The 25619-nt window shown below is 50.5% G+C and overlaps 1 protein-coding gene across 4 annotated transcripts in view; it reads right to left on the bottom strand.

Moving 5' to 3' along the window:
* SLC19A1 (solute carrier family 19 member 1) overlaps positions 1–25158 on the bottom strand; it is a 40622-nt gene extending 15464 nt beyond the window's left edge. The window contains exons 1-3 of one of the 4 annotated variants that reach the window (XM_048870501.2): positions 25009–25158; positions 19054–19537; positions 9213–9534 (exon numbers count right to left, since the gene is read on the bottom strand). In XM_048870501.2, coding sequence (XP_048726458.1) covers positions 9213–9389 — 177 coding nt within the window. In that variant the 5' untranslated portion in view covers positions 9390–9534; positions 19054–19537; positions 25009–25158. Of the gene's footprint in view, positions 1–9212; positions 9535–9808; positions 9925–17023; positions 17046–19053; positions 19538–25008 lie in introns of those variants that run through there. The other 3 variants (XM_048870500.2, XM_075118192.1, XM_075118193.1) reach the window with 3 other exon arrangements.
* Between the last annotated feature and the right edge of the window lie 461 nt (positions 25159–25619).

The following is a 25619-nucleotide window of genomic DNA, read 5'->3' as shown; positions in this document are numbered from 1 at the left end:
CTCACAGGGGCGCCAGCAGCCACCGTCCCAGCAAGTCAGAGCAGGCACAAGAGGACACAGCCCTCTAGTCACCAGAGTGGAGAGAGAGTTGCTGGACAGCGTTACCAGTGACAGTGCCCAGAGATCATCTCCCCTCCCCACTGCCACCAGCAGGAAGGTGCAGGCAGCAGGGTAGGGGAGACTCCCTGTCCTCAGAAAGACCGGATGCCCCTGCCCTGCTTCCCCACACTTCTGAATCTCCCCAGCTGGCCGGGATTGCTGAGCAGCCGTGGCCTGATAACTGTGCAGAGTCCCCAGACGAGCCTCTCCCTGCCCTCTGAGCAGCCCTGCCCAGGACGGGGAGCGAGTCAGAGAGAGCAGCAATCCCATGCTCAGCCCACGAGGCCAGCAGCACAGGCCCCTTGCCTCCCATCCCTCGTCCTGCCCCTCATGCTACCATGAGCAGATTCTGCAAAGCACTTCGGGCTGTGGCTCATACGGAAGACACTACCCAAACTAAAGGTGCATCCATTGATTTTCAGGCAGCCGAGACCAGTAGATCATCTCGGCTGATGTAGTCACAGGTATTACACCTATCCCCCAAGACTGTTAGTATAATCCCCGAGAGCTAGGGCAAACGCACTGACTGGCAGGGCAGCGTTCGCCAGCCCTAGCGCCAGGGCATCCATCAGACAGGCCTGCTTCCATGGAGCTCTGCTGCTGCCCTCTCTGGCGAGGCTCTGCACGTGCATCGGGCACAGAAAGGTTAACTAAAACGGGCACATTTTAAAAGCCCTTTGTAAACACGTTTCTTTCTTTATAAGCTCCTTGTTTTTCCCCCTCCTGCTCACACAGGAAGCCACAGCTGATGGCTCTGAAATTTGACTTCTTGGGAAGCGAGGCAGAAGGGAGACCCTGAGCACGGACCACAAGGGTGACATGATCTAGTCCATGCGGTGTTCTGCACCAGTCCTTGGCATACTGTAACCCCCATGCCAGACCACGTGCGCTTGGCCAGGTGCACTCCAGCCGAGGCTTTCCAGAGAAGCAGAAACTGCTCCTTGTTAAGGCGATTAATTGGGTTAAAACCTAAGCCACCAGGAAAGCCGGGCAGGGTTCGTTTATGGTGTGATAATTATACCATCCAGAGGATCACATGGGTCTGTTGGTGCTGCAAACCAAAGAGAACAGTTCAAATCTGGCATTTGGACAACGGAAGATACTTTTTCAAAAAAAATTTTTTTAATTATTTTTCAAAAAAATTGTCCAGCTTCAACCCCACAATGGACACGTGGACACTGTAAGAGTTGAGGGAGTTTTTTAGATTTCAATGACTAGGGGGTTGTGTTGACAATCTGGATTTTCCAGTTTAGTCACATGGGGGAGGTTCAATCTTGAAAATCTCCACTTTTCCAAAATTCCGATTTCACAAACATTTCCTCCAAAGCATGATGTTTCCAGCGCAGGAATGAGTCCGTTGACACATTCCCAAGCCCAGCACAATGCAATTGGGCAAATCCTTTTCCCTGTTTTTCAACTGGCTGCAGTATCTCTTCCAGGGTCTTCTGTGCAACTCCTCACCCTGAAATCCCCCCCCAGTGCAAAGCCAGGCACCTGAGAGGGAAGAAACAGGCTGTAGAGAGGCCTTTTGGCCTCTAAGTGCCTCTTTTACTCTGCTGTTTAGCCATGGTGGCATTTTTTTGATCCTCATACTGGTTTGTTTTTTTCATGTGTGGTATAGATTTAGTGTAAGCCTCTAGTATGGTGTTTTTAATAGTCTCCATGCCGTTTGCTGGCATTTCACCCTGGCATGTTGCTTTCAATTTCCATTTCACAAGTCTCCTTACTTCTGTGCAGTTCCCCTTTTTGAGGTTCGATGCTCCTGCGGTGGGTTTCTTTGGCATTTCCCCCTCCAGGGCTGTGACATGTAATTGCATTCGGGCTGCGAGGACGGAGAGTAACGACTCCAGCGTGGAGGCTGCACAGTGCGGGCACACAGTGCACTGTCCTAAGCAGAGAACGTCTCCAGGAGCCGGCGCTGCGGTCCCCCTCCTCGCCAACGCCGCCCGGCTCGGCTGCATGTGCCCCGTCAGCCAGCAGGGGTTGGGTTCTCCATTGCCACAAAAAGGTGAGAGAAGGACTCTCCTTATCTGTGTGCGGGGGACCGTTCCCAGCATTCAGCCAGGATTCACGGAGGTGCTGGGCTTCATCTGGCCCCTTGGCAGCTGGGGGACAGTGCAGAAAGTGAACTCTCAGCCTGCGCTGATTCAAGGTCCTGCCCACCCGTGGCTGCCCTCCCCCACACTGCCCATTCCCCTTCCCCTCCCTCGCCTGCCCCCAGCCCACTGGGCCTCTTTGCAACAGCCGCAGGGGCAGGGTCAGAGGGGCAGGAACAACAGTGACCCACTTATGTCACGGAGTTTGCATAACCTCCGATGAAAGGCCCCTGGAAGCACATGACCCCATTCCTCTCTGGGAGGGGCCGGCAGGGGTAGGTCAGTGGCAGCAGGGGGTGGGCACAGGGTCTCCTTCGCGCTAGCTCAGGGGCTGTGCGGGTAACATGACACTTGTTTTGCTTGGCGTTGTCTAGCCGTTCGCCTGCGACACTCCTCGGTGCAGCAGGGATCTATGCCTGCACCAATGAACTAAGCCAGGCCGCGCTGCAGGGACGGCGCGAGGAGGGGTGGGCCGGGCAGCTTCCTCTCAGCAATCAGAAGAGATCGACCCCTGGCCATCGAGATGCTCTTTTAAAGTCACTTTCCCAGTCAGGAAGCTGCAGAGGGGCCTGAGTGAGAGACAGAGCAGCCCACCTGCCCCCACAGGCCAGCCCCTGCCATGCTGGCAGCTCAGTGTAGGGCACATTCCTGGTCACCGAGCTCAAGGCCCACCACCTCACCTGGATGGCCGTGTCCCCCTGCCTAGCACGGGAGATCAGCCCCTTAGCATGGGGCTCTGGAGACCCCGCCCGCGAGAGGGGTCCCACAGGACAGAGAGCGGAACACGCTAGCTCAGGGGCATCAGCTGGCAACCGGAGGGGAGCACTGAGATGAAATGTCCAGCCACCTCTGTGGTGGAAAGGGTCTCTGAGACTCGGGGCAGGAGGCTACTAACCCTCACGGACCCACACTGACTCCTGCTCTCACAGCTCCCACAGGGCCTAGCGCACAGGGGTGCCATCTGTGGGGGGCTCACTGGTGACAACAGTTGCACTGCACAAGGCACCTGCGAGGTCAGAGGAGCAGAGCACCCAGCAATCCTGAGACCCAAACTGCCCTCCGCACCAACCACATCACTCCTCCAAAATCCCAACCCGGCCTGGCCTCTCCCTGCTCCTCTCTGGGACACTCAGTGCTGGGCTAGAGCGCTGGCAGCCACCAAGCAAGGAGATCATCTGCACACAAGGGTGTCACTCACCGTCCTCCCTCACCCTCCAGAGAGGACACAGCCCAGACCCGCCGAACCCCATCGCCCCTCAGAAGCGGGCTCAGGCCCAGCCAGGAGATGTTCCCACAGAAGACCAGCCAGGTAGCACAGAGTCAGGCTTTGCTCTTGGGAGCTGAAGCCAATAAGAACCATAGAACTGTATGGCTGGAAGGGACCTCAACAGGTCATCTAGTCTGGCCCACTGCACTGAGGCAGGACCAAGTGAACCTAGACTATCCCTGACAGATGTTTGTCCAACCTGTTCTTCAAAACCTCTGAGGGGGATTCCACACACACACACACACACCCCAGAAGCCTGTTCCAGAGCTTAACTACCTTTATAATTGGAAAGTTTTTCCTAATATCTAACCTAAATTATCCCCAATACTGCAGATTATCCCCAATACTTTTTGTCCTACCTTCAAGGGACATGGAGGCCAATTGATCACCCTCCTCTGGATAACACCTCTTCGTATATTTGCATTATGTTCTCAGGTCCCCTCTCAGACTTCTTTTCTCAAGACTAAAGATGCCCCGTTTTTTTTAACCTTTCCTCAAAGATAAGATTTTCTAAACCTTTTCTCATTTTTGTTGCTCTCCTCCTCTGGACTTTTCAATTTATCCACATCTTTCCTAAAATGTGACACCCAGAATTTAATAGGGCCAATTTCACAAAGCTGAAAATAATTATGAACCCAAATCAGCTGGGAGGAGGAGTTTAATCAGAAAAATGTAAAGGATAATTGGGAATCATTTAAGAACACATTAATAGATACCCAATAAGAAAAGGAGTACTTGTGGCACCTTAGAAACTAACCAATTTATTTGAGCATAAGCCTTTGTGAGCTACAGCTCACTTCATCGGATGCATACTGTGGAAAGTGTAGAAGATCTTTTTATACACACAAAGCATGAAAAAATACCTCCCCCCACTGCACTCTCCTGCTGGTAATAGCTTATCTAAAGTGATCACTCTCCTTACAATGTGTATGATAATCAAGGTGGGCCATTTCCAGCACAAATCCAGGGTTTAACAAGAACGTCTTGGGGGGGGGGGGTAGGAAAAAACAAGGGGAAATAGGTTACCTTGCATAATGACTTAGCCACTCCCAGTCTCTATTCAAGCCTAAGTTAATTGTATCCAATTTGCAAATGAATGATGCCCAATGAGTCTTAATCCTACAACTGAGGAAGAAGATTGTGCTGGTTAGAAAAACTGCCTGGTTTAGAAGGGAAATGAAGACAGCTGTAAAAAATATTTTTTATATATATAAAACAAATGGAAGAAAGGGGAAGATGATAATAATGAATATAAAGCAGAAATTATGAATTGTAGAAAATTGATACGGGAAGCCAAGGGACTCCAGGACAACTCTATGACTAACAGAGTTAAGGACAATAAGGAGGAGCTGGTCACTAGCTGGTTTGAACAAGAGTGGATTCTCAAATGGTGAATTCGCCGTAACTTGAAGTCTTTAAGTCATGATTTGAGGACTTCAGTAACTCAGACAGAGATTATGGGACTATTACAGGAGTGGGTGCGTGAGATTGTGTGGCCTGAGACGTGCAGGAGGTCAGACTAGATGATCACAACGGTCCCTTCTCACCTTAAAAGTCTATGAGCCTACAAGTTTTTAACACATATTAGGAACGAAAAGAATCCTGACTATGGTATTGGTCCATTACTAGACGGAAATGGTAGAATTGTCAATAATAATGAAGAAAAGGCAGAGGTGTTCAATAAATATTTCTGTTCTGTATTTGGGGAAAAAACAGATGACAGAGTCTCATAGTATAGTGAGAACACTCTTTCCATTCCGTTAGTATCTCTAGTATCACAAGTACTCCTTTTCTTTTTGGGATGACCTGAGTAATTATAGGCCTGTCAGCCTGACATCCAGCTGCTGATATGGGACTCAATTAATAACGAACTAAAGGACGATAATATAATGAATACAAATCTACATGTCTTTATAGAAAATAGATCCTGTCAAACTAAACTGATGTCTTTTTTCAGATGAGATTATAAGTTTCATCGATAAAGGTAATAATGTAGAGATAATAAGACTTCTGTAAGGCATTTTACTTGGATCCACGTAACATTCTGATTAAAAATATAGATCAATATTTAATGAACATGGCACACATGGAATGGATGAAAAACTGGCTAACTGATAAGTCTCAAAAATGTAACTGTAAACAGGGAATCGACATTGACCAGGTCTGTTTCCAATGAGATCATGCAGGAATCAGTTCTTAGCCCTATGCTATGTAACATCTTTATCAATGACTAGAACAAAAACATAAAATCATCACTGATAAAGTTTATAGATGACACAAAAATTGGAGGAGTGGTAAATAAAGAGGAGGACACTGATTGACAGATATCTATATTGCTTGGTAAACTGGGCGCAAGCAAACAACAAGCATTTTAATTTGGCTAACTGTAAATGTACAAAACTAGGAAAAAAGAATGTTGGCCATAATTACAGGATGGGGACTCTATCCTGGGAAGTAGGGACTCTGAAAAAGATTTGGAGGTCATGGTGGATAATCAGCTGAACTTTATTTCCCAGTGGGCCAAAAGAGTTAATGTGATCCTGGGATGCATAAACAGGGGAATCTCGAGTAGGAGTAGAAAGATTATTTTACCTCTGCATTTGGCATTGGTGCAACTGCTGCTGGAATCCTGTGTCCAGTGCTGGTGCCCACAATTCAAGAAGGATTTGACAAAGTGGAGAGGGGTCAGAGAAGAGCTACGAGAATGATGAAAGGATTCGAAACCTGCCTTACACACTCAAGGAATATGATCTATTCACTTAACAAAAAGAAAATTAAGGGATGATTTGATCACAGTCTATAAACACCTACATGGGGAACAAATATTTAATAATGGGCTCTTCAATCTAGCAGAGAGAGGTCTAACACGTTCCAATGGCTGGAAGCTGAAGCTAGACAAATTCAAACTGGAAATAAAGGAATACATTTTTAATGGTGACCGTAATTAACCATTGGAACAATTTACCGGAGGTCGTGGTGGATTCTCCAGCACTGACCATTTTTAAATCAAGGTTGGACGTTTTTATCAAAGATCTGCTCTAAAAAATTATTTTGGGGGCAGGTCTCTGGCCTGTGCTGTACAGGGCATCAGACTGGATGGTCCCAGTGGTCTCTTCTGGCCTTAGACTCCATGAATCTAAGAATTAAACACAGTTCTCCAGCTAAGACCTCACCACTGCTAAGCAGGACAGGACAATTACTTCCGATGTCTTACATCCAACATTCCTGTTACTACACCTTAGAATGATATTAGCCTTCTTCACAACCACATCATGTTATTGACTCACATTCAATTTGTGACCCACTAACACGCCCTGCCCGATCCTTTTCCGGAGAACTACCCCTAGCCTGTTCTTCCCCACTTCGGAGTTGTACATTTGACTTTTGCTTCCTGAGTGAAGTACTTTGCACTTGTCTTTGCTGAATTTCATCTTGTTGATTTCAGACCAATTCTCTACTTTGTCAAGGTCATTTTGAATCCTAATCCCGTATGCCAAACAGCTTGCAACCCTTCGCAGCTTTGTGTCATCAGCACATTTCATAAGCATACTCTCCACTGCATTATACAAGTCATTAATGAAAATATGGACTATTACTGTATGCAGGGGACCCCACTAAATATGCCCTTCCAGTTTGTCAGCGAACCATTGAAAACTATCTTTCAGTACAGTCTTTCAGCCAGTTCTGCACTTGCCTTACAGTAATTTCATCTAGACCCCATTTCCCTAGTTTGTCTATGAGACTATCACGTGGGACTGTATCCAAAGCCTGACTAAAATCACAATACGTCACATCTACTGCTCCCTCCGCCCACTAGCCCTGTAACCCTGTCAAAAAAGGAAATTAGGTTGAGGAGTGAGGAAACCAACCCCCCCAACACCCCACAGAGCGATCATGCTGGGGGATGACACCTGGGCCAGCTGGATTGAAAGGCAGCCGGAAACCATGTCGTCCCCAAGCCTGCTGTATGCTCCCCCCACAGCCTGGGAGTGCCCATATCCAGCGCCAGGGTCTGGCACACAGACCACCCCCACGGGGTGGGAGGTGGGGGAGCTGTGGGCCCAGCAGAACAATGGGATAAAGCGGGATGAAAAGTACCCACTCTTCCCTGCTACTGACAGCAGCCTCCTCTGTACCCGCGGCTCCCAGCTGACTTTTCTGGTCTGGCCAGACTCAGACGAGAACACAGCAGGGGGGAGCCGTGGCAGGCCGTCGCCAGTGTTTCCAAACCACAGCCCATCCCTGTCTCCCCACCCACTCCTCTCTGTGCCCTCTCTGCCGGGCTCCCCTCTCACTCCCGCCAGGCTCTGCCTCGGGAGCCCTGAGCACAAGGCCCAGGGCTGATCCCTCATGGTAGCACTGGGCAGTGCTGAGGAGCCCTTTGGCTGATCACAGAGAGGATGTTACAGCCTCTCCCTCCCCTGACAAACCATACATGAAACGTGCACCATCACGGCAGTATCCCAGCTGGCCCCAGGGCTGGCCTCTCAGAACCACAGCGACTCAGACACCTCCCCTAGAAACCCGGCGCAGCTGTCTCCTCTCTCCTGCATGTCAGCGAGGCAGGGTAACTCAGGGCTGTGCCTCGCTGCACTTTGCCATCTCTGACCATGCCCGTCTGAAGGGTTTCTCATTTCCACTGCCTGGGCTGGGCAGCCACAGCACAGACGCAGCAGGAACTAAAGGCTCTGGACTCAGGGATGGGGAGGGCAGCGGGACAGCGTGGGGAAGCAGGATCTTCACACAGGATCCATCAGGCCGTGGGGGTCTCAAGCATCTCCCCTAAACATGGAGCAGGGTCTTAGCTTGGGCTACCCTTGGCCCAGCTCTCACATTTAAAAACCAGCTCAGTTTAACTCAGCCCCCACACGTGGGTGGCCTTGGGGCGAGCTCCGTTTGTGGGCACAGGTACGGAGTGCACCTCCTGTGGCCTTTCCACGGCTCAGCGAGACACACCGAGCTCCCAGAGGTAGCGGCTCTTACAACGGGGCTGAGAATGCCTCACGTGAAGAACGTGGCACCGGTGCTGTCTCCAAACCCTAGTGTAGCATATGTATGCACAGGCTGTGTCCCCTCACACCGCTGGACAACACTGGAGAGGAGCCCCCTTTTCACTGACAGCCTCCCAGATGGACCCCTCACCCCGAGGTGCCATCAGCCTTCGGAGCTCTTGAACCACATGCAAAGGGGCAGTAGCTTGCAATCCAGCTAAGAGCAAACCCCGTAACCCAGCCGGGCGGCTAGCACACAGGGACGGAGAAGAACTCCCACCACCCCTGCAGATGCGCTGGGGCGCTCTTGCTGCTTGAGAAGAGCGTTGCCTGGTTGTGTGAAAAACACAAGGAATTGCGCACACTACACAAACAGATATAAGGGGCAGACACTGGCCTACCAGTGGGGAGAGGGCTCTGAATTACTGGTACAGAGAGCACACCTGTCCCGGACGGATGTACCTCTCGCTCCAGTCCGGTGCTGTCCCACCTCACAGATAGATTTGCATCACTAGCACGTAGCTGTTCTCACCTCCCCCTCATTGCTTCATCTCAGCACGTACTGCTCTCCCATCCGCCAGAGAGAATCACTTCCGTGAGCCCCTGTAGCAGCCCCCCAGGAGCAGTGTTTACGGGAGCCTAACTTGCCCTTAAGGAGATGCTGAAAAGGAGCGCATGTTGCAGACTGCTGCTCTCCAGAGCCAGGTGCATGGCAGCTGCATGGTGGGGGAGGCGGAGAGACACACACTGCAAACTCACCTCTTCCATGGTGAAGTTCTTGTCAGCTCCCAGCAAGTAGGGGGTGATGAAGCTCTCCCCAGGTCTGATCTGGGTCATGAAGCCGTAAAAGCAGAGGTAGAAGACGAGGAACTTCCAGCGCTGGTCCACTGCAGACTCAGGGGGGTGCATTACAGAGCCATCATCCTCGACAGACATGGCTCTGCCGTCGCCCTTCTCTGGTGCATCAGAGGGAAACAACCTTTTCCCAGGTGGCCGTCAGACAGGCTGAGCCACTTTCAGGCCAGTCTCTCTGTCTCCTTGCAGAGAGAATCTCCCACCCATAGATCTGCTGCTGGAATTTCTGTGGAAATAGAAGAGTTTGGCAACAAGTCAAATTTCTCTGCAAAATAATTGCAAACAAATACCCTGAACTTTCTCTCTGGTATATGTTTTTTCTAGCTGCAAAGTCGCAAAAACAAAAAAGCCGATACACACTTCCTTCGAAGACGCAGGCAGCACAAATAGATGGGTGTTCTCAGAGGATGTTTAAGAACTAAGTAAAATAAATCGCAAACCTCAGTAAGTCTGGTTTACAGGGGTTTGCTTGTTCCTTTGCCTCACTCTTTAGCTAATACCTGAAAATCCCCACTTGTTCCACCGAAAAGCCAGGCAGATTGGTTTGTTTCTCTCAGCTGGAAAGTTTTACTCCCCAAGGTGCTGAATTCCAGGGGAGGCAAAGGGACTTCTGCCAGAGGAATGGGAATGTTGCAGTGACCCAGTCCCAATGAATTTAACAGGGAATCAAAGCCCCACTGTAGAATGCTGTGGGATGGTTACCATTCTCTATTAAATAGTCTGTAGCAGTGATGAGCTGCCAAATCTTAACAACCAGTTCCCTATAAAAAGTTCTGATTTAAGGGATGTGCCTCTGTCCTGCCCCCTCCCACCTTCCCCAGGCTCCATCCTGCCCCCCAGGCTCTATCCTGCCCCTTCCTGTCCCCCCAGGCTCTGTCCTGCCCCCCTGCCCTCCCCAGGCCCATTCTCCATCCCAGGTGCCTGCTGGTGGCGCAGGAGTCCTGCAGCCCTTGCATCAGTAGGGTCGCTCCCGGCATGGGGGGCGGCGGCTCCCTTCTGCCCGACTCCCCACTGTGGGAGGTGAGCACCCCCGAGCGGCGGAGGCCGGACAGCCCCACAGTGCAGGAGCGGGAGAGACTGGGGGGGCCTCGCCCCAGCACGCCCAAGGCAGCCCCTAGCCATGACACCAGCCAGCCCTGCCCGGCTCCTGGGGCAGAGGAGGCTGCTGCTGCCAGGGGCCTGGCTCCCCGGCCCTACACGGTGCCCAGTCACATGATGCCTGATCTCCCTGCCCAGCGCAGCCGGTCACGCTTCCTGGGCCGGGCAGGAAGCAGCATGGAGCTCAGCCGCGGCTGCTGAGCAAGGCGGCATTGGATCAGCCTCTGCCCGCGGGGCCCCGGAGCAGCTGCCCGGATGGTTGCGCAGTGCAGGTACCAGCCGCAGTGCAGCCCCTGCCCCAAGACAGGACACAGGGCCCCTCAGCCCTTCCATAGCCCCGCGCACCCCAAACGGTGCTGCTCCATGCACCCCCCTCTAGCACCGAGCCCCTTCTCCAACCAGGGCTGGCTCTAGGATTTTTGCCGCCCCAAGCAAAAATATTTTTGGCAGCCCCCGGTTTTTTGTGCCCCCCCCGCCCCTTCCCCACCCCTTCCCCAAATCCCCGGCCCTGCCTCCTCCCCTGCGTGTGCCGCATTTCCCCCCCCATTGCTTCCTACGGCTTCCCCCCGCATGAGCAACGAGGGGGGAGGCAGCGCGTTCAGGGGAGCAGGCGAAGCGGAGGTGAGCGAGGGTGGGGGGGAGTGCAGGAAGTAACGGGTGGGGGGGAGGGGGTAGAGGAACCGCTCCCCGCCCCAGCTCACCTCTGCTCCACCATTGCCGCTGCTCGGCTTCTCTCTCCCTCCCTCCCTCCCTCCCAGGCTTGCCGCGCGCCAAACAGCTGTTTCGCGCAGCAAGCCTGGGAGGGAGCAGGGAGAAGCGGAGCGGCGGCAGCGGGCTCAGGGGAGCAGGCGGAGGCGAGCTGGAGCGGCGGGGGCACATTTCTAGCGGGCAGCATGGCCGGCGCCGGAATACCGCCCCTAGAAATGGGCCGCCCCAAGCACCTGCTTGTTTTGCTGGTGCCTAGAGCCGGCCCTGTCTCCAACAGCCCCTAGCGCCGTGAGTCGGGGCCCCCTTGGCCTGAGGGGCTGCCCCAGCCGAGCCCCAGCCTGGCTTTCTGGGGCAGCGACTGCCTACCCAACCCCGCTCCATTCCCTGTCCCCTGACCACCCCCCCAGAACCTTCGCCCCCTCCAACCACTCCCTGCTCCTTATCCAACCCCTCCTCCCACAGCCCCCTTACTATGCTGCTCAGGGCAGCGTGTCTGGATGCCGCGCGGCCTGCTGGAGCTCGCAGCCCCCCCCCGCACTTACCATGCTGCTCAATGCGGCAGGAGCTGCAGAGCTGCCCAGGAGTGGTCCAGAGCGCTGGCACCGGCAGCGAGGCACCCTGAGGCTCTGCGAGAGGGGGGGGAGGCAGGGCAGGGGCCAGGGGAGCCTCCCCAGCTGGGAGCTCAGGGAGCCCTAACAACCGGTTCTAAAACTGCTTCTAAATTTAACAACCGGTTCGCATGAACCGGCTCCAGCTCACCACTGGTCTGCCGGTTAGTAGCGCCGTTTCCATAACTTCCTACTAGTGACACCACTGTTAAACTTTATAGGCCTGGTCTTTAAAAACTTACTTGTTTTTTCCTTCGGCCGGTTCTAAATATAGATTATTAAACTATTGGCCTCAGACTCATCACGATGAGACAGCTAATTCCACAGAGAGTAAAAGGATTCAACTGACTCAAGAGTAAATGTAACAGGCCCTTTGTTTCCAGTGAATACAGCAGATACAGACTTGTGCACCTACCGTAACTATTGGGCAGGGATGCTGGAACAATTTTTATAGTGGGGATGCTGAGAGCCGTTGAACCACACTGTAAACCCTAAAAAGAAAAGGAGGACTTGTGGCACAAAAGCTTATGCTCAAATAAATTGGTTAGTCTCTAAGGTGCCACTAGTCCTCCTTTTCTTTTTGCGGATACAGACTTACACGAGCTGCTCCTCTGAAACTGTAAACCCTGTATGTGATGGAAGTCACTTCAAGTCAGGGGGTGCTGCAGCACCCCCAGCACCAGGACCTATGCTATTTGGATCTGACTGACTTTGGCGCAGACTGCGAATCCAAGTTAAAAGTTAATGTGTGCATGCAGAGTGTAGCTGCCCATGTAACATATTGGCTGTAGGGTCAAAGGGACAATAGACAAATTTGCAAAGAACTAGTTTCCCCTTTAATGATCTTCTCTCCCCCTCATCCCTACCCCCATACATATATACACACACACACCACACAAAAACTGTGTTCAAAGAACATTATTAAGGTGGCAAAAGTTATGAAATGCTGTATTAAGGTTGCCTGTGGGGGGAAAAGGAATGATGGTTAGGGATTTTCCCCTTTCACTTTTCCATTTTTCCTTTCGTCACTAACGTTTTCCAAATGTGAGGATTTTTTGAAGAGCTAGCATGTCCAAAAAAAATGTGAAAAAAAAACACCACACAGACATAATTCATTCTATTGAATTTCATGATAAAACGGGAGATAGGAACAACACAAAAACAAAAATCCAGAAAATGGGGGCGGGGAGGGGACCTAAATGCCCCTTGCAGAAGTTTTAGTTTCAAATAAAGTTAACTTTTTGTTGAAAAAAAAATTGTGATCAGCTCTAATGATGAGCAAATGGTATTTACAGCACCCAGCGTGCACCTCACAACGTCTGGAGGATGATCCACTTGGTGCTCCTGTAGCATCCCTGCAGACACACATCTCCTTACCAGCTGCTACTAGCAGGTCTGTAAGTGGCCACAACAAAATGCTCAGCACCACAGAACACAAAGGTGCAGAGTACAAATGGCCCCCAGGACAGAACAGGAAAGGACCTCCAGGAGAGCCATTTTCACATCATGTCACAGGTGAAAGCCCACACAAAGTTTCATCTGTGAGCTTTTCACCTGGTCCCCCTATTACAGCTCTACAAGCCATTCAGCACGTGGATTTAAAAAAACTCTTTTTGAAACCTCTAGTTTTAAAAATTGCACATGCATGGGGGCCTGTGCACTCTGTTGTGGTTTTCACATCATCTCAAAATTCTTCTGTTTGCAAAGCTTTACAGCTTAAAATTCACATCTCTTCTTACAGGCAAACACCCTAATCATTCAGAACCAGATCCATGACTGAGCACTTTCTGAGAACATATCCCCCAACGACAGGTAATGGACGTAGCTTTATAATTGTTTGCAGTGTTGTTGTAGCCATGTGGGTCCCAGGATATTAGAGAGACAAGGTGGGTGGGGTAATATCTTGTATTGCCCCCACTTCTGTTGGTGAAAGAGAAGCTTTGATGTTTAGGTATGAAAAAGAAGTCTGTGTAAGCTTGAAAGCTGGTCTCTTTCACCAATAGAAGTTGGTCTAACAAAAGATATTACCTCTCCCACCTTGTCTCTCTAATCACTTTATAATGACAGAAAGCAAGTCATACATCAGGCTAGGAAAGATGATCACCTGCTAATGTGAACACTTGGTTGTGATATCCTCAAAGGGATGTGCTAGGAAACCCAGATCATGAGAGAATTATAATCTGCAGTTCTCTTTAGTAAGTGCCTGTAAATTTCAAAAACATTTCCCATCCCAATTCAGGATGAAAAATCAAACTCTTGAAAGTTTTTGCAAATCAAAAACCTGAAAAAACCAACTGGTTCAGGTCAACTGGAATGATTCATTTTGATTTTGGCCATTTAACCAAAAAATAAATAATTTTTTTTTACCATAATTGGCTAGACTTCAAAACAAAAAGTCATTTCAAACTAGAAAAATTGAATTTTTGTTTAAATTGCAATGTTTTGACAATTTTTAGATATTTTTTCAAGTTGGAAAATTGATTCAAACTGACCCTTTCTCACAACATGTTTTGGTTTTGATGAACTGGCATTTTCTGAAAAAATCATTTCATCAAAACAGCTCTAGTACTAATTTTTTGGAATTGATAGATTTTAAAAAAACAAGACAAAGGGGAAATGGAGTGAGATTGCTGGGGATGTGCGTGAGAATTAGCTAAGTTGTGGGTTGGCAAAAGCAAGACTTAATGGGGTTCAGTGAGTAAAGTGTTAGTGCTAAAAATCTCATCGCACACACTCAACAAATACGGGATGACTAGATATCCCGACATCCAGTTCAGAATCAGAGTAAAGGGCATTGGTAAATTCCTTAGGAAGGGAGTCCAAATCTTTCACCATCTACAGACCTCTTCAGTAAGTGTTCTGCTCAGTATGCTCTTAGTTGGAATAATGCCCAGAACAGGACTTGTGAACTTACTTCCTATCCCATGCCCTTGTCAACTTAAATCCCTTGGGACCAGGAAGAGGGAAAGAGAAATGACATCACCATCCCCCTACAATATAGACTTTAGCTACGCAACAGCCCGTATGCACCTGCCAATTGCAGCAGACACCCAGCATTCCCTGGGACTTGCAGTGCTGGAGATATTTCCTAGTGTGGCCAGGGGAGGAAACCCTTCCAATATGCAGGTAACTTTACCCATCGGTTTAAGGCAAAACTGACAACCTTTGACTGTATCTGGTTCGGACAGCCCTGCCCGCTCCCCACAAATACACTGAACTCCACCAGTAAGCAGATGAGGCAAGTTCTTACTTATCTCCTCATTGATCAATAAGTCTACAGATCCCTAACAAATGACAAACTGGAGCACTGCAGCTGGGCCTAACCTGGGCAAATCAGACCTCTGGGGCCCAATTTATTCCTGGTGAGGGGATTCCTTTGGCTTCTGAGGGAGGAACGTTGGCCAATTATCTGTCCAACTCCTGCCCTCTCAAGGCAGTTAGGCCCTCACTCCTAGCTCAGAGGCGCAGTTGGCAGCAAAGGATGCTGGTCCTTCTGCCCCACGCTCAGAAACTCATCCTTTTGACATACCAGCTGACAGACCATCCTTGCTTGGTCACAGAGTGGCAAGCTGCAGAAATAGAGGCTCGGTCCTGGGCTTGGTCCCTGCACCATCACAGACTGGGCACACTTTAGAGACGTCAGTCCCTGAAAGAACGTAGCATCACACATCACTCTATGGTGCCCTCTTCCAGCCAATTCTAGACCAGGGTTAAAGGTCTCTACCAGGCACGGTGCATTTGAGGGCTCCACGAGTAACTAGGAAAGGAGCATGGACACACTTCAATCTGCATCCATCTGCATGCAACATTCAGTCTTAGCAACTCCTCTCCGTATCTACCTTGACATTCAACGGTTCTGTAGAGCGTTTTACCTATACCACAGAAACTGTAACACAGAATCTCTAGGGATAGTAATTCCATGCTTGAATAATATGAATATAACAGTAAGAATATACTACCAACCACCTGACTAGGATGGTGAGATGGCTGTGAAATGCCCAGGGAGATCAGAGAGGCAATTAAAATAAAAAACTCAATAATAATGGTGGATTTCAACTATCCCTATATTGACTGGGTACATGTCACCTCAGGATCGGGGGCAGAGATGAAGTTTCTAGACACCTTAAATGACTGCTTCTTGGAGCAGTCAGTCCTGGAACCCACAAGAGGAGAGGCAATTCTTGATTTAGATCGATGTGGAGTACAGGATCTGATCCAAGAGAACCCCTCAGTAATAGTGACCATAATATAATTAAATTAAATATCCGGGGGGGGGGGGGGGGGGGGAATACCACAGTAGCATTAAACTTCAGAAAGAGGAAGTTAGTTAAATGGACATGAACATTAAAAGGTACAGTCACAAAAGTGAAATGCCTGCAAGCTGCATGGAAACTTTTTAAAATGCCATAATAGGGGCTCAAATTAAATGTATGCCCCAAATTAAAAAACACAGTAAGAAGACCAAATAAGTGCCGCCGTGGCTAAATAACAAAGTAAAAGAAACAGTCCGAGGCAAAAAGGCATCCTTTAAAAATTGGAAGTTAAATCCTACTGAGAAAAACAGAAGCATAAACTGAAGGTAAAGGACAATTAGGCAGGCAAAAAAAGAATCTGAAGAGCAACTAGCAAAAGACTGAAAAACTAACAGCAATTTTTTTTAAATTATGTCAAAAGCAGGAAGCCTGCCAAATAATCGGGGGGAGGCCACTAGACAGTGGTGGTGCAGAGAACTCAGGGAAGACAACGCCACTGCAGAGAAGCTAATGAATTCTTTGTATCAGTCTTCATTGCAGAGGATGTCAGGGAGATTTCCACACCTGCCCCATTCTTTTTAGGTGACAAATCTGAGGAACTGTCCCAGATTTAGATGTCAGTAGAGGAGCAAATTGGAACAAATTGATAAATTAAATGGTAATTAGAAACCAGGACCAGAGGCGATTCACCCAAAAGTTCTGAAGGAACTCAACTGTGAAATTGCAGGACTACTCACTGTAGTCTGTAACCTCTCATTTAAATCGGCTTCTGTACCTGATGACTGGAAGATAGCTAATGTGATGCCAATTTTTAAAAAAGGCTCCAGAGGTGATCCTGGCAATTAAAACTGGTAAGCCTGACTTCAGTACCAGGAAAATTGGTTGAAACTATAGTAGAGAACAGAATTATCACACAGAGATGAACATGATTTGTTGGGAAAGAGTCAACATGGTTTTTTAAAGGGAAATCATGCCTCACCAATCTACTAAAATTCTTTGAGGGGTCAACAAACATGTGGACAAGGGTGATCCAGTGGATATAGCGTACCTGAACTTTCAGAAAATCTTTTACAAGGTCCCTCACCAAGGGCTCTTAAGCAAAGTAAGCAGTCATGGAATAAGAGGGTAGGTCCTGTCATGGATCTGTAACTGGTTAAAATACAGGAAACAAAGGGTAGGAATAAATGGTCAGATTTCAGAACAGAGAGAGGTAAATAGTGGTGTCCCTCAGGGGTCTCAACTGGGACCGGTGCTGTTCAACATATTCATAAATAATCTGGAAAAAGGGGTAAACAGTGAGGTAGCAAAGTTCACAGACAATACAAAATTACCAGGACAGTTAAGTCCAAAGCAGACTCCAAAAAGTTACAAAGGAATCTCTCAAAACTGGGTGACTGGGCAACAAAATGGCAGATGAAATTCAGTGTTGATAAATGCAAAGTCATGCACATTGGAAAACATCATCCCAACTATACATATAAAATAATTGGGTCTAAATTAGCTGTTCTCTGAAAACATTAGCTCAATGTGCAGCAGCAGTCAAAAAACCTAACAGAATGTTAAGAACCATTAGGAAAGAGATAGATAAGAAAACAGAAAATATCATAATGTCCATATATAAATCCGTGGTACACCCACACCTTGAATACTGCGGGCAGTTCTGGTCACCCCATCTCAAAAAAAAAATACAGTAGAATTGGAAAAGGTTCAGAAAAGGGCAACAAAAACGATGAGGGGGATGGAACGGCTGCCATACGAGGAGAGATTAAAAAGATCGGGACTTTTCAGCTAGGAAAAGAGATGACCGAGGGGGGGATATGAAAGAGGCCTATGAAATCAAGGATACTGTGAAGTGAATAAGGAGGGTTATTTACTCCTTGACATAACACAAGCACCAGAGGTCACCAACGAAACGAATAGGCAGCAGGTTTAACACAAACAAAAGGCAGTACTTCTTCACACAACGCACAGTCAACCTGTGGAATTGGTTACCAGGGGGATGTTGTGAAGGTGAAAACTATAAGAGGGTTCAAAAAAACAACTAGATAAGGTCACTGGCTATTAGTCAAGATGGTCAGGGATGCAACCCCATGCTCTGGGTGTCCCTAGCCTATTTGCCAGAAGCTGGGAGTGGATGATAGGGAATGGATCACTTGATGATGACCTGTTCTGTTCATTCCCTCTGAAGCACCTGGCATTGGCCACTGTCGGAAGACAGGACACTGGGCTAGATGGACCATTGATCTGACCCAGCATAGCCATTCTTATGGGGCGGTGAGAATGTCTTCCCTCTGTCTGCCCCCAACACACACACAAACACTCGGGGTCAAATCCTGACATTTGGGCAAGGCCATTCTTGGCCATCTGTGAGCTCAAGAAAGCTGCAAAAACATTCTATGACAATGAAAAACCACCGTCCTTCCCCTAAGCGGCAGCCTGTGAAGTGCACAGCTGAGAAGCTGGCCTGTCCTGCTACAGGGGAGGAGGAATGTTTTGCTGTTATCTCAAGGCCTTTTCCTGGGGTTTAGACCTGCTGCTATTGTTTATTAGATGTAAGCGGATCAAGCTTGTGCATGACTCAGATAACAGCCGGGGGGCTGCCCTCCATATCTCCACATAGCTTTGTTCCTGCTGTGTGGTATTTTGTAAATCTCATGCATTGTTTTTAGGACTATCTTTCATTGACTCTCAGTGCTGATACTGGGCTGGCGTTTGGCTGTCTCCCGCCATACGGTTACTTCTTTCAGAACAGTCCCAAAGGCAGAAGTAGCACCGATACAAGGTAAATCAGGTTTTCAGCGGACGCTCTGCCTTCAGTCCAAGGGTGGCTTATTTCAATTTAGCTTAAACCTGTTCCAAAGTGAGCTAAGCTAAGCCGAAGTACGCCTGGTTTAAACTGAATTCAGGGTACCCCCACAGCCTTTGGCACCAGTTTAAAGCTATATCTTCAGTTCAAGGGTGCAGCTTTGCGGTGTAGAAAACCCTTTGTTACCAGCCGACCCGCAGCGGAACCAGCTCCCCAGACAGGGAGGGCGAGTCGCTGCTCTTTAATGGGTCAGACCTGTATAGGTGGGTTACCTGATGCAAACCAGCCATTTCAGCGCAGGCAGTAACAGCACCAGTGACGTCCTCGGAGAACCATCCCTAAGGGGGATGGGTAATGCTCAGACCCCAGGCCAACCGCTGGCCTTTCTGCTGCCACTGCCCACAAGGCGAACATCCCAAGCAACAGCAGGCTGACGATCACTGGAGCAGTCGGAGCGAATGTGGGAAGCTCACAGTTATGCAGAAGTCTGTGCATCAGGGGGAGGGATAGCTTGGTGGTTTGAGCATTGGCCTGCGAAACCCAGGGTTGTGAGTTCAGTCCTTGAGGGGACCATTTAGGGATCTGGGGCAAAAATTGGGGATTGGTCCTGCTTTGAGCCGGGGGTGGGACTAGATGACCTCCTGAGGTCCCTTCCAACCCCGATATTCTCCGATTCAGGAGGCTCGCTGAGATGCAAATGAGGAGTGTGGCCAGCTTCCTGGCTGTACCACAGGCTCAGCCAGGAACGTTCATAACCTGAAGAACAAAGAGAAGGAAGCCAAGGGGAGGCAGCTGGCATTTCTTAGGTCATCACATTTGCAGATTATGCCTAAAGGCCCCTGTCCCGCACATGCTTATACACGTGGATAATCTGGCCAAAGTCCACGGCACCACTTGTGTAAGCAAAACTGCACGCTGTGTAAGCGGCTGGAGACCAAAACCTCGAGTGAAGAGCTGACAAAGCAAATCAAGGTTCGAGCAGAAACCTACAGGCACATTCAGGGCTCTCCCACTGAGGCTTTGGTTTGAGACACTTTTGTTCAGCATTTATTCTTTCACTAAGTGTGTCCAGCATCTTGTGTTCTAAGAAAGCACTCCTAGATATACAGCTGTTGACCCAACCAATACCATCTGGCCCTTCTTTCTGACAGGAGATGGGACGAACGTGGCTCCTTTAGCCTTGCACAGGGGTTCTCAAACTTCACTGCAGCACGATCCCCTTCTGACAACAAAAATTACTACACAACCCCAGGAGGGGGGACCGGAGTCCGAGCCTGCCCCAGTGCCGCTGCCCTGGGTGGGGAGCCAAAGCCGAAGCCCAAGGGATTCAGCCCCAGCAGGGGACCTGTAACCTGAGCCCCGCCACCCAGGGCTGAAGCCCGAGGGCTTTGGCTTTGGCCCCAGTAAGTCTAATGCCAACCCTGACGACCCCATTAAAACGGAGTCGCAACCCACTTTGGTTGAGAAGGGCTGAGAGCGAACAGGGTCACCCCCTGATGTGTTAACAAAGAGCGATGCCAGCGAGGATGAAGAGCCATTTAAGCTAACGGACAATGGGGCACAAGAACAGATCGGGATAAACTGGCCAGGAACAAATCCAGGCTGGAAATTAAGAGGTTTCTAACCATGGGAGCGCAGCGGTTCTGGAACAGCCTCCGAACAGGATTTGTGGGGGCAATTTAATTAGTTTTGAGAGAGAGGCCAACAAATATATGAGTGTGATTGTGTGACAGGGATGCATGTGGTGGTAGGATGCAGGGCTCAGCAGCCCGGGGGTCCAGTTCGGTTAACATCTGATGTTCCTAAAATCACATGCTTCAGTGCTTCAGCCAGTCACCTGCAGAGGTCACGATTCCTTCCCCACCCCCATGTATCCCATTTGTCTTTTCCCCTCTCCTTCCTCTGCAGCACCAGGGATGGCCATGGCTGGAGATGGGACACTGGACAGGATGGGCCAGGGCTCTGAGGTGGCCCTGAGCATTCTCTCTCTCTCGAGCATGTGGCTGGCTGGTTCTTGCTCCCATGCTCAAGGTCCACCTGATTGCCATAGGTGGGGCTGGGAAGGAATTTTTGCCCAGGTCAGATTTGGCAGTGGCCTTGGGGGCAGCGGGGTGGGGAGGTGCCTTCCTCTGCAGCGTGTGGGTGCAGGTCACTTGCTGGGACCAACTGGGTACCTCTCATGTAATCATTTCCCTGCTATCATGTGGGCCTTGGCCACTGGTGCCCCTCCATTCCTCCTATTCTCCGCCTCTGGCAAATACTGGTCCAGTCTCCAGTAGTCTGCAGGGAAGGATTCCTTCCCCTGATCCCCAGTCCCTGAAGAACTTCCAAGGTGCAACCCAGTGCAGGCTGTGCACGGGAAACAATTAGTCAGCACCCAAGAGTTAGCGCCCAAGAGAACAAAAACAAAGCCAGTCAGACTGAAGGTCCCCACAGCACAGGATTCGTGCACATGGCACACTGGCAAGATGTCTGCTAATCCCTCATCTAGGCCTTAATATAGATCCCGCAGACTCACTGAGCTAGGTGCTACAAAACTCGGAACTTTGCAATGCCTGACTTTGGGGTACTTGCCTTTGGGTGGGTGAGGGTAGGGCAGATGCGGGGGGGTGGGGGGGGTATGCTTGGCTGTACAGTCTAGCAACCACGCATGGAAACAAAGTTTCTCAGGCTGTGTCTACACAACAGGCAGTCCAGTGGCATCACTGTGGTGCCGGCCCTCCGTCAGCTGCTGGCTGTAACTTTGCAGCACAGATGCAGACTATGGCAATGGAAGGGGTTTCTCCATCACAGTAGGAACTCCACCTCCCCAAGCAACAGCAACCAGGTCGATGGAAGCATTCTTCCATCGAACGAACTGCCCCCGCACGGAGGGCTAGGTCGGCGTGGCTACGGCGCTCGGGGGGTGGCTGTTTCAGACCCCTGACCGACGTGGCTATGTGGACCCAACCTTTTAGCATCAACCAGGCCTTAGTTTCTCAGGCCTTGCCGACACCGGCAAGTGGCAGCAGCTGGATTAAGTAAAACCAGCGTCAATACCCAGGGGCTGCTCATTTCAGGTTTGGAGTGGCTTATTGCTGTTTAGCTCACCCAGATTCCTCATCAGCAGTTCTGCATGCAGACTGGCTGCCAGCGTAGCTAATTCCGTTACAGGGGACTCTCGCTGACACGGTTACCCTGGGACAGCCCCAGGGTAACGGTGGCTCATGCCAGCAGAGTTCATTGCCCTTCCCACACGGGATGGCTACACCAGGGTGACAGCGGCACCCGCTCTAGCCAGGAGGCTGTCACCCCGACGGGATTCCCATCCTGGCTGCCACACCTCAACCCCCTGAGGTCTCCAGCCCAGCCCAGGGAACCCCCCCGCCCGGCTGCCTTCTCCACTGCCCCACCTCCTCAAGGGGAACAGCAGCCAATCAGGGCTGCTGAAGGAGAGTGAAACAGGGAACAGAAAGAACCCAGCAGCTCAGGTTAGCTCCACTCCCCCTTGAGCAATGGGTCAGTCAGGGAGGGATAGCTCAGTGGTTTGAGCATTGGCTTGCTAAACCCAGAGTTGTGAGTTCAATCCTTGACGGGACCATTTAGAGATCTGGGGCAAATAGAAAAAAAATTTGGAGGATTTAGTTGGGGATTGGCCCTGCTTTGAGCAGGGGGTTGGACTAGATGACCTCCTGAGGTCCCTTCCAACCCTGAGATTCTGATTCTATGCTCCCTGTTCCCCCTCCAGCCTGTGAGCAATGGGTCTGTCTGCTCCCCACTCCTCCTCCCACCTGTGAGCAATGAGTCAGTCTGCTCTCCACTTCCCCCTGCGAGCAATGGGTCAGTGTGCTCCCCGATCTCCCTCCCCCCGTTGAGCAATGGGTCAGTGTGCTCCCGATCCCCCTCCACCCCCTCCCCATGAGCAATGGGTCAGTCTGCTGTCCCTCTCCCCCAAGAGCTCTGGGTCAGCTGGGCAGGATTTGAATGGGTAGCTATCACAGCATAAGATGAGAACAAGTTACTGCACGCAGGCCGCCCACTGTCGATCAAACAGGTGTACAGGAATTTTGGCCCATCAAATTTAATCACGATGAGAGGCCCTTATTTCCATTCTCTCTAGACATCCGCTATGTCTCAGCAGCTCAAGGCCCACATGACTCAAATGATTCAACTCAATTCCTTCAGTGTTTTACTCTGGTAAACTGCAGCCATGAAGCAGAGCAGAGTACTCTGAATGTAGGCCCCGATCCTATACACACACATGAATAACTTCACTCATGCAAATACTCCCATTGGCTGCACTGGGACTGCTCAAATGAGTAAAGTTACTCTTGTGCATAATGACAGGTTTCAGAGGGGGAGCCGTGTTAGTCTGTATCAGCAAAAAATGAGGAGTCCTTGTGGCACCTTAGAGACTAACATATTTATTTGGGCATAAGCTTTCATGGGCTAAAACACACTTCATCAGATGCATGGAGTGAAAAATACAGTAAGCAGGATATATATATATACACAGCACATGAAAAGATAAGAGTTGCCTTACCAAGGGGGAGGGGGGTCAGTGCTAACGAGAGCAATTCAATTAAAGCTGCAAGTGGGCTATTCTCAACAGTTGACAAGAAGGGGCTCCTTCACTTGCACCAATGTGATATATGCCATCATGTGCCAGCAATATCTCTCTGCCATGTACACTGGCCAAACAAGACAGTCTCTATACAAAGGAATAAATGGAAACAAGTCAGACATTAAGAATGGTAACATTCAAAAACCAGTAGGAGAACACTTCAATCTCCCTGGACACGCAATAACAGACTTAAAGGTGGCAATTCTTCAACAAAAAAAATTCAAAAACAGACTCCAACATGAAACTGCAGAACTGGAATTAATTTGCAAACTGGACACCATCAAATTAGGCCCGAATAAAGACTGGGAGTGACTAGGTCACTATAAAAAGTAATTTTCCCTCTGCTGATACTCACACCTTCTGGTCAACTGCTGGAAATGGCCAAGGTAGACCTTGATTGCACTGGCCTCGTTAGCACTACAAAAGTAATTTTCCCTCTCTTGTCAACTGTTGAGAATAGGCCACTTCCACCTTAATTGAATTGGCCTCATGAGCCACTGACCCCACGCCCCCTTGGTAAGGCAACTCCCATCTTTGCATGTGCTGTATATATATTCTGCTTACTGTATTTTCCACTCCATGCATCTGATGAAGTGGGTTCTAGCCCACGAAAGCTTATGCCCAAATACATTTGTTAGGGCTAGTCCACGCCGGCAGTGCTTTAACGTGCCTTGTGTGGTCACAGCGCAGTGCTGGGAGACGGCTCTCCCAGCGCTCTTAGAAAAACCACCTCAACGAGGGGCACAGCTCCCAGCGCGGGGGGGCACTGTTTACACTGGTGCTTTACAATGCTGCAACTTGCTGCGCTCAGGGGTGTGCTTTTTCACACCCCTGAGCGAGACAGTTGCAGTGCTGTTAATTGCCGGTATAGACAAGCCCCTAGTCTTTAAAGTGCCACAAGGACTCCTCGTTGTTCTTGTGCATAAGTAATGGCAGGACTGAACCCATAAAGAGCTCTGGCAAATTGACTTCACCTAAATTGTAATAATCCCAAAATTAATGGTTGTGCCAAGTAAAACCCCACTCCCAGAGCTCGGCTGAGCTCCCTAATGTGCGTGCACAGCTAAGGAACTGTCCTCCTTTAACCAAAGTGACATTTGCGCCAGAGCAAACGCTGGAAACAATCCAATGGCTGCCAAGAAGGAAACGTAGAAATGGAAACGGGGATAAAACAATGGCAACGGTCAGAAACTCGCAATCTTACAAGCAGTGCAGAGTCATGCTCTAGGGAACAGAGGGCTCACGTGGGGACTTGCTCAAATGCGCCCAAAAGCCAAGAGAGGAAGGGTAAGGATCTTGGAAAAGAAAAGGGAGGTCTTTTGTTCGGGGTTTTTTAAACAGCAGCAACAGCAAGCACTGGAAGGAAATACTGGAGTGAAGCAGAGCATGGATTTGTGCAGCGGGGCCCCGCTCCATCCCCGTTACTATTTCTTCCCCTTGCATCAGCTGCCAAAAGGCGCGAAGGAGATTCCCCTACGAGCGCCTCGCTCGCCCTCCCTGACCCGGGCCCCGGGGGACTTCGGCGACGGTGTTTTATCGGCGGCGATGCCCCCAAGTGCCGCTCCACCGCCCGGCGGAGACCAGCGCCCGCGCCCCGGACCGCGCCCCGCGCCCCGCGCCCTACCTGGGCTGCTGCCCCGGGCTCCGCTGCGCTCCTCGCCCGAGGCCGGACCCCCCCGGCAGCCACAGGGCCCGGCGGGCTGCGGAGTCACGCGGAGCCCGGCCGGGACCGCGCCACGCGCTGCGGCACGAGAACGACCTGCCCGCGGGGGGGGGGGGGGGGGGGGGAACGACAACACCCCCACAATGCACCGCGAAAGGGGTGCGCAAGGACACTACAGCCCCCACAATGCACCGTGCGGGAGGGGGAATGCAGGGAGACTACAGCCCCCACAATGCACCGTGCGGGGGGGGGGGGAAGCAGGGAGACTACAGCCCCCACAATGCACCGTGCGGGGGGGGGAAATGCAGGGAGACTACAGCCCCCACAATGCACCGTGCGGGGGGGGGGAAGCAGGGAGACTACAGCCCCCACAATGCACCGTGCGGGAGGGGGAATGCAGGGAGACTACAGCCCCCACAATGCACCGTGCGGGGGGGGGGGGATGCAGGGAGACTACAGCCCCCACAATGCACCGTGCGGGGGGGGGAAATGCAGGGAGACTACAGCCCCCACAATGCACCGTGCAGGGGGGGGGAAATGCAGGGAGACTACAGCCCGCACAATGCACCGTG

Source organism: Caretta caretta, chromosome 11 (genome assembly GCF_965140235.1).
Source record: "Caretta caretta isolate rCarCar2 chromosome 11, rCarCar1.hap1, whole genome shotgun sequence".
Classification (NCBI taxonomy): domain Eukaryota; kingdom Metazoa; phylum Chordata; order Testudines; family Cheloniidae; genus Caretta; species Caretta caretta.
The sequence above is the reverse complement of the archived record's forward strand: the minus strand, read 5'-3'. Positions and strand labels throughout refer to the sequence as shown.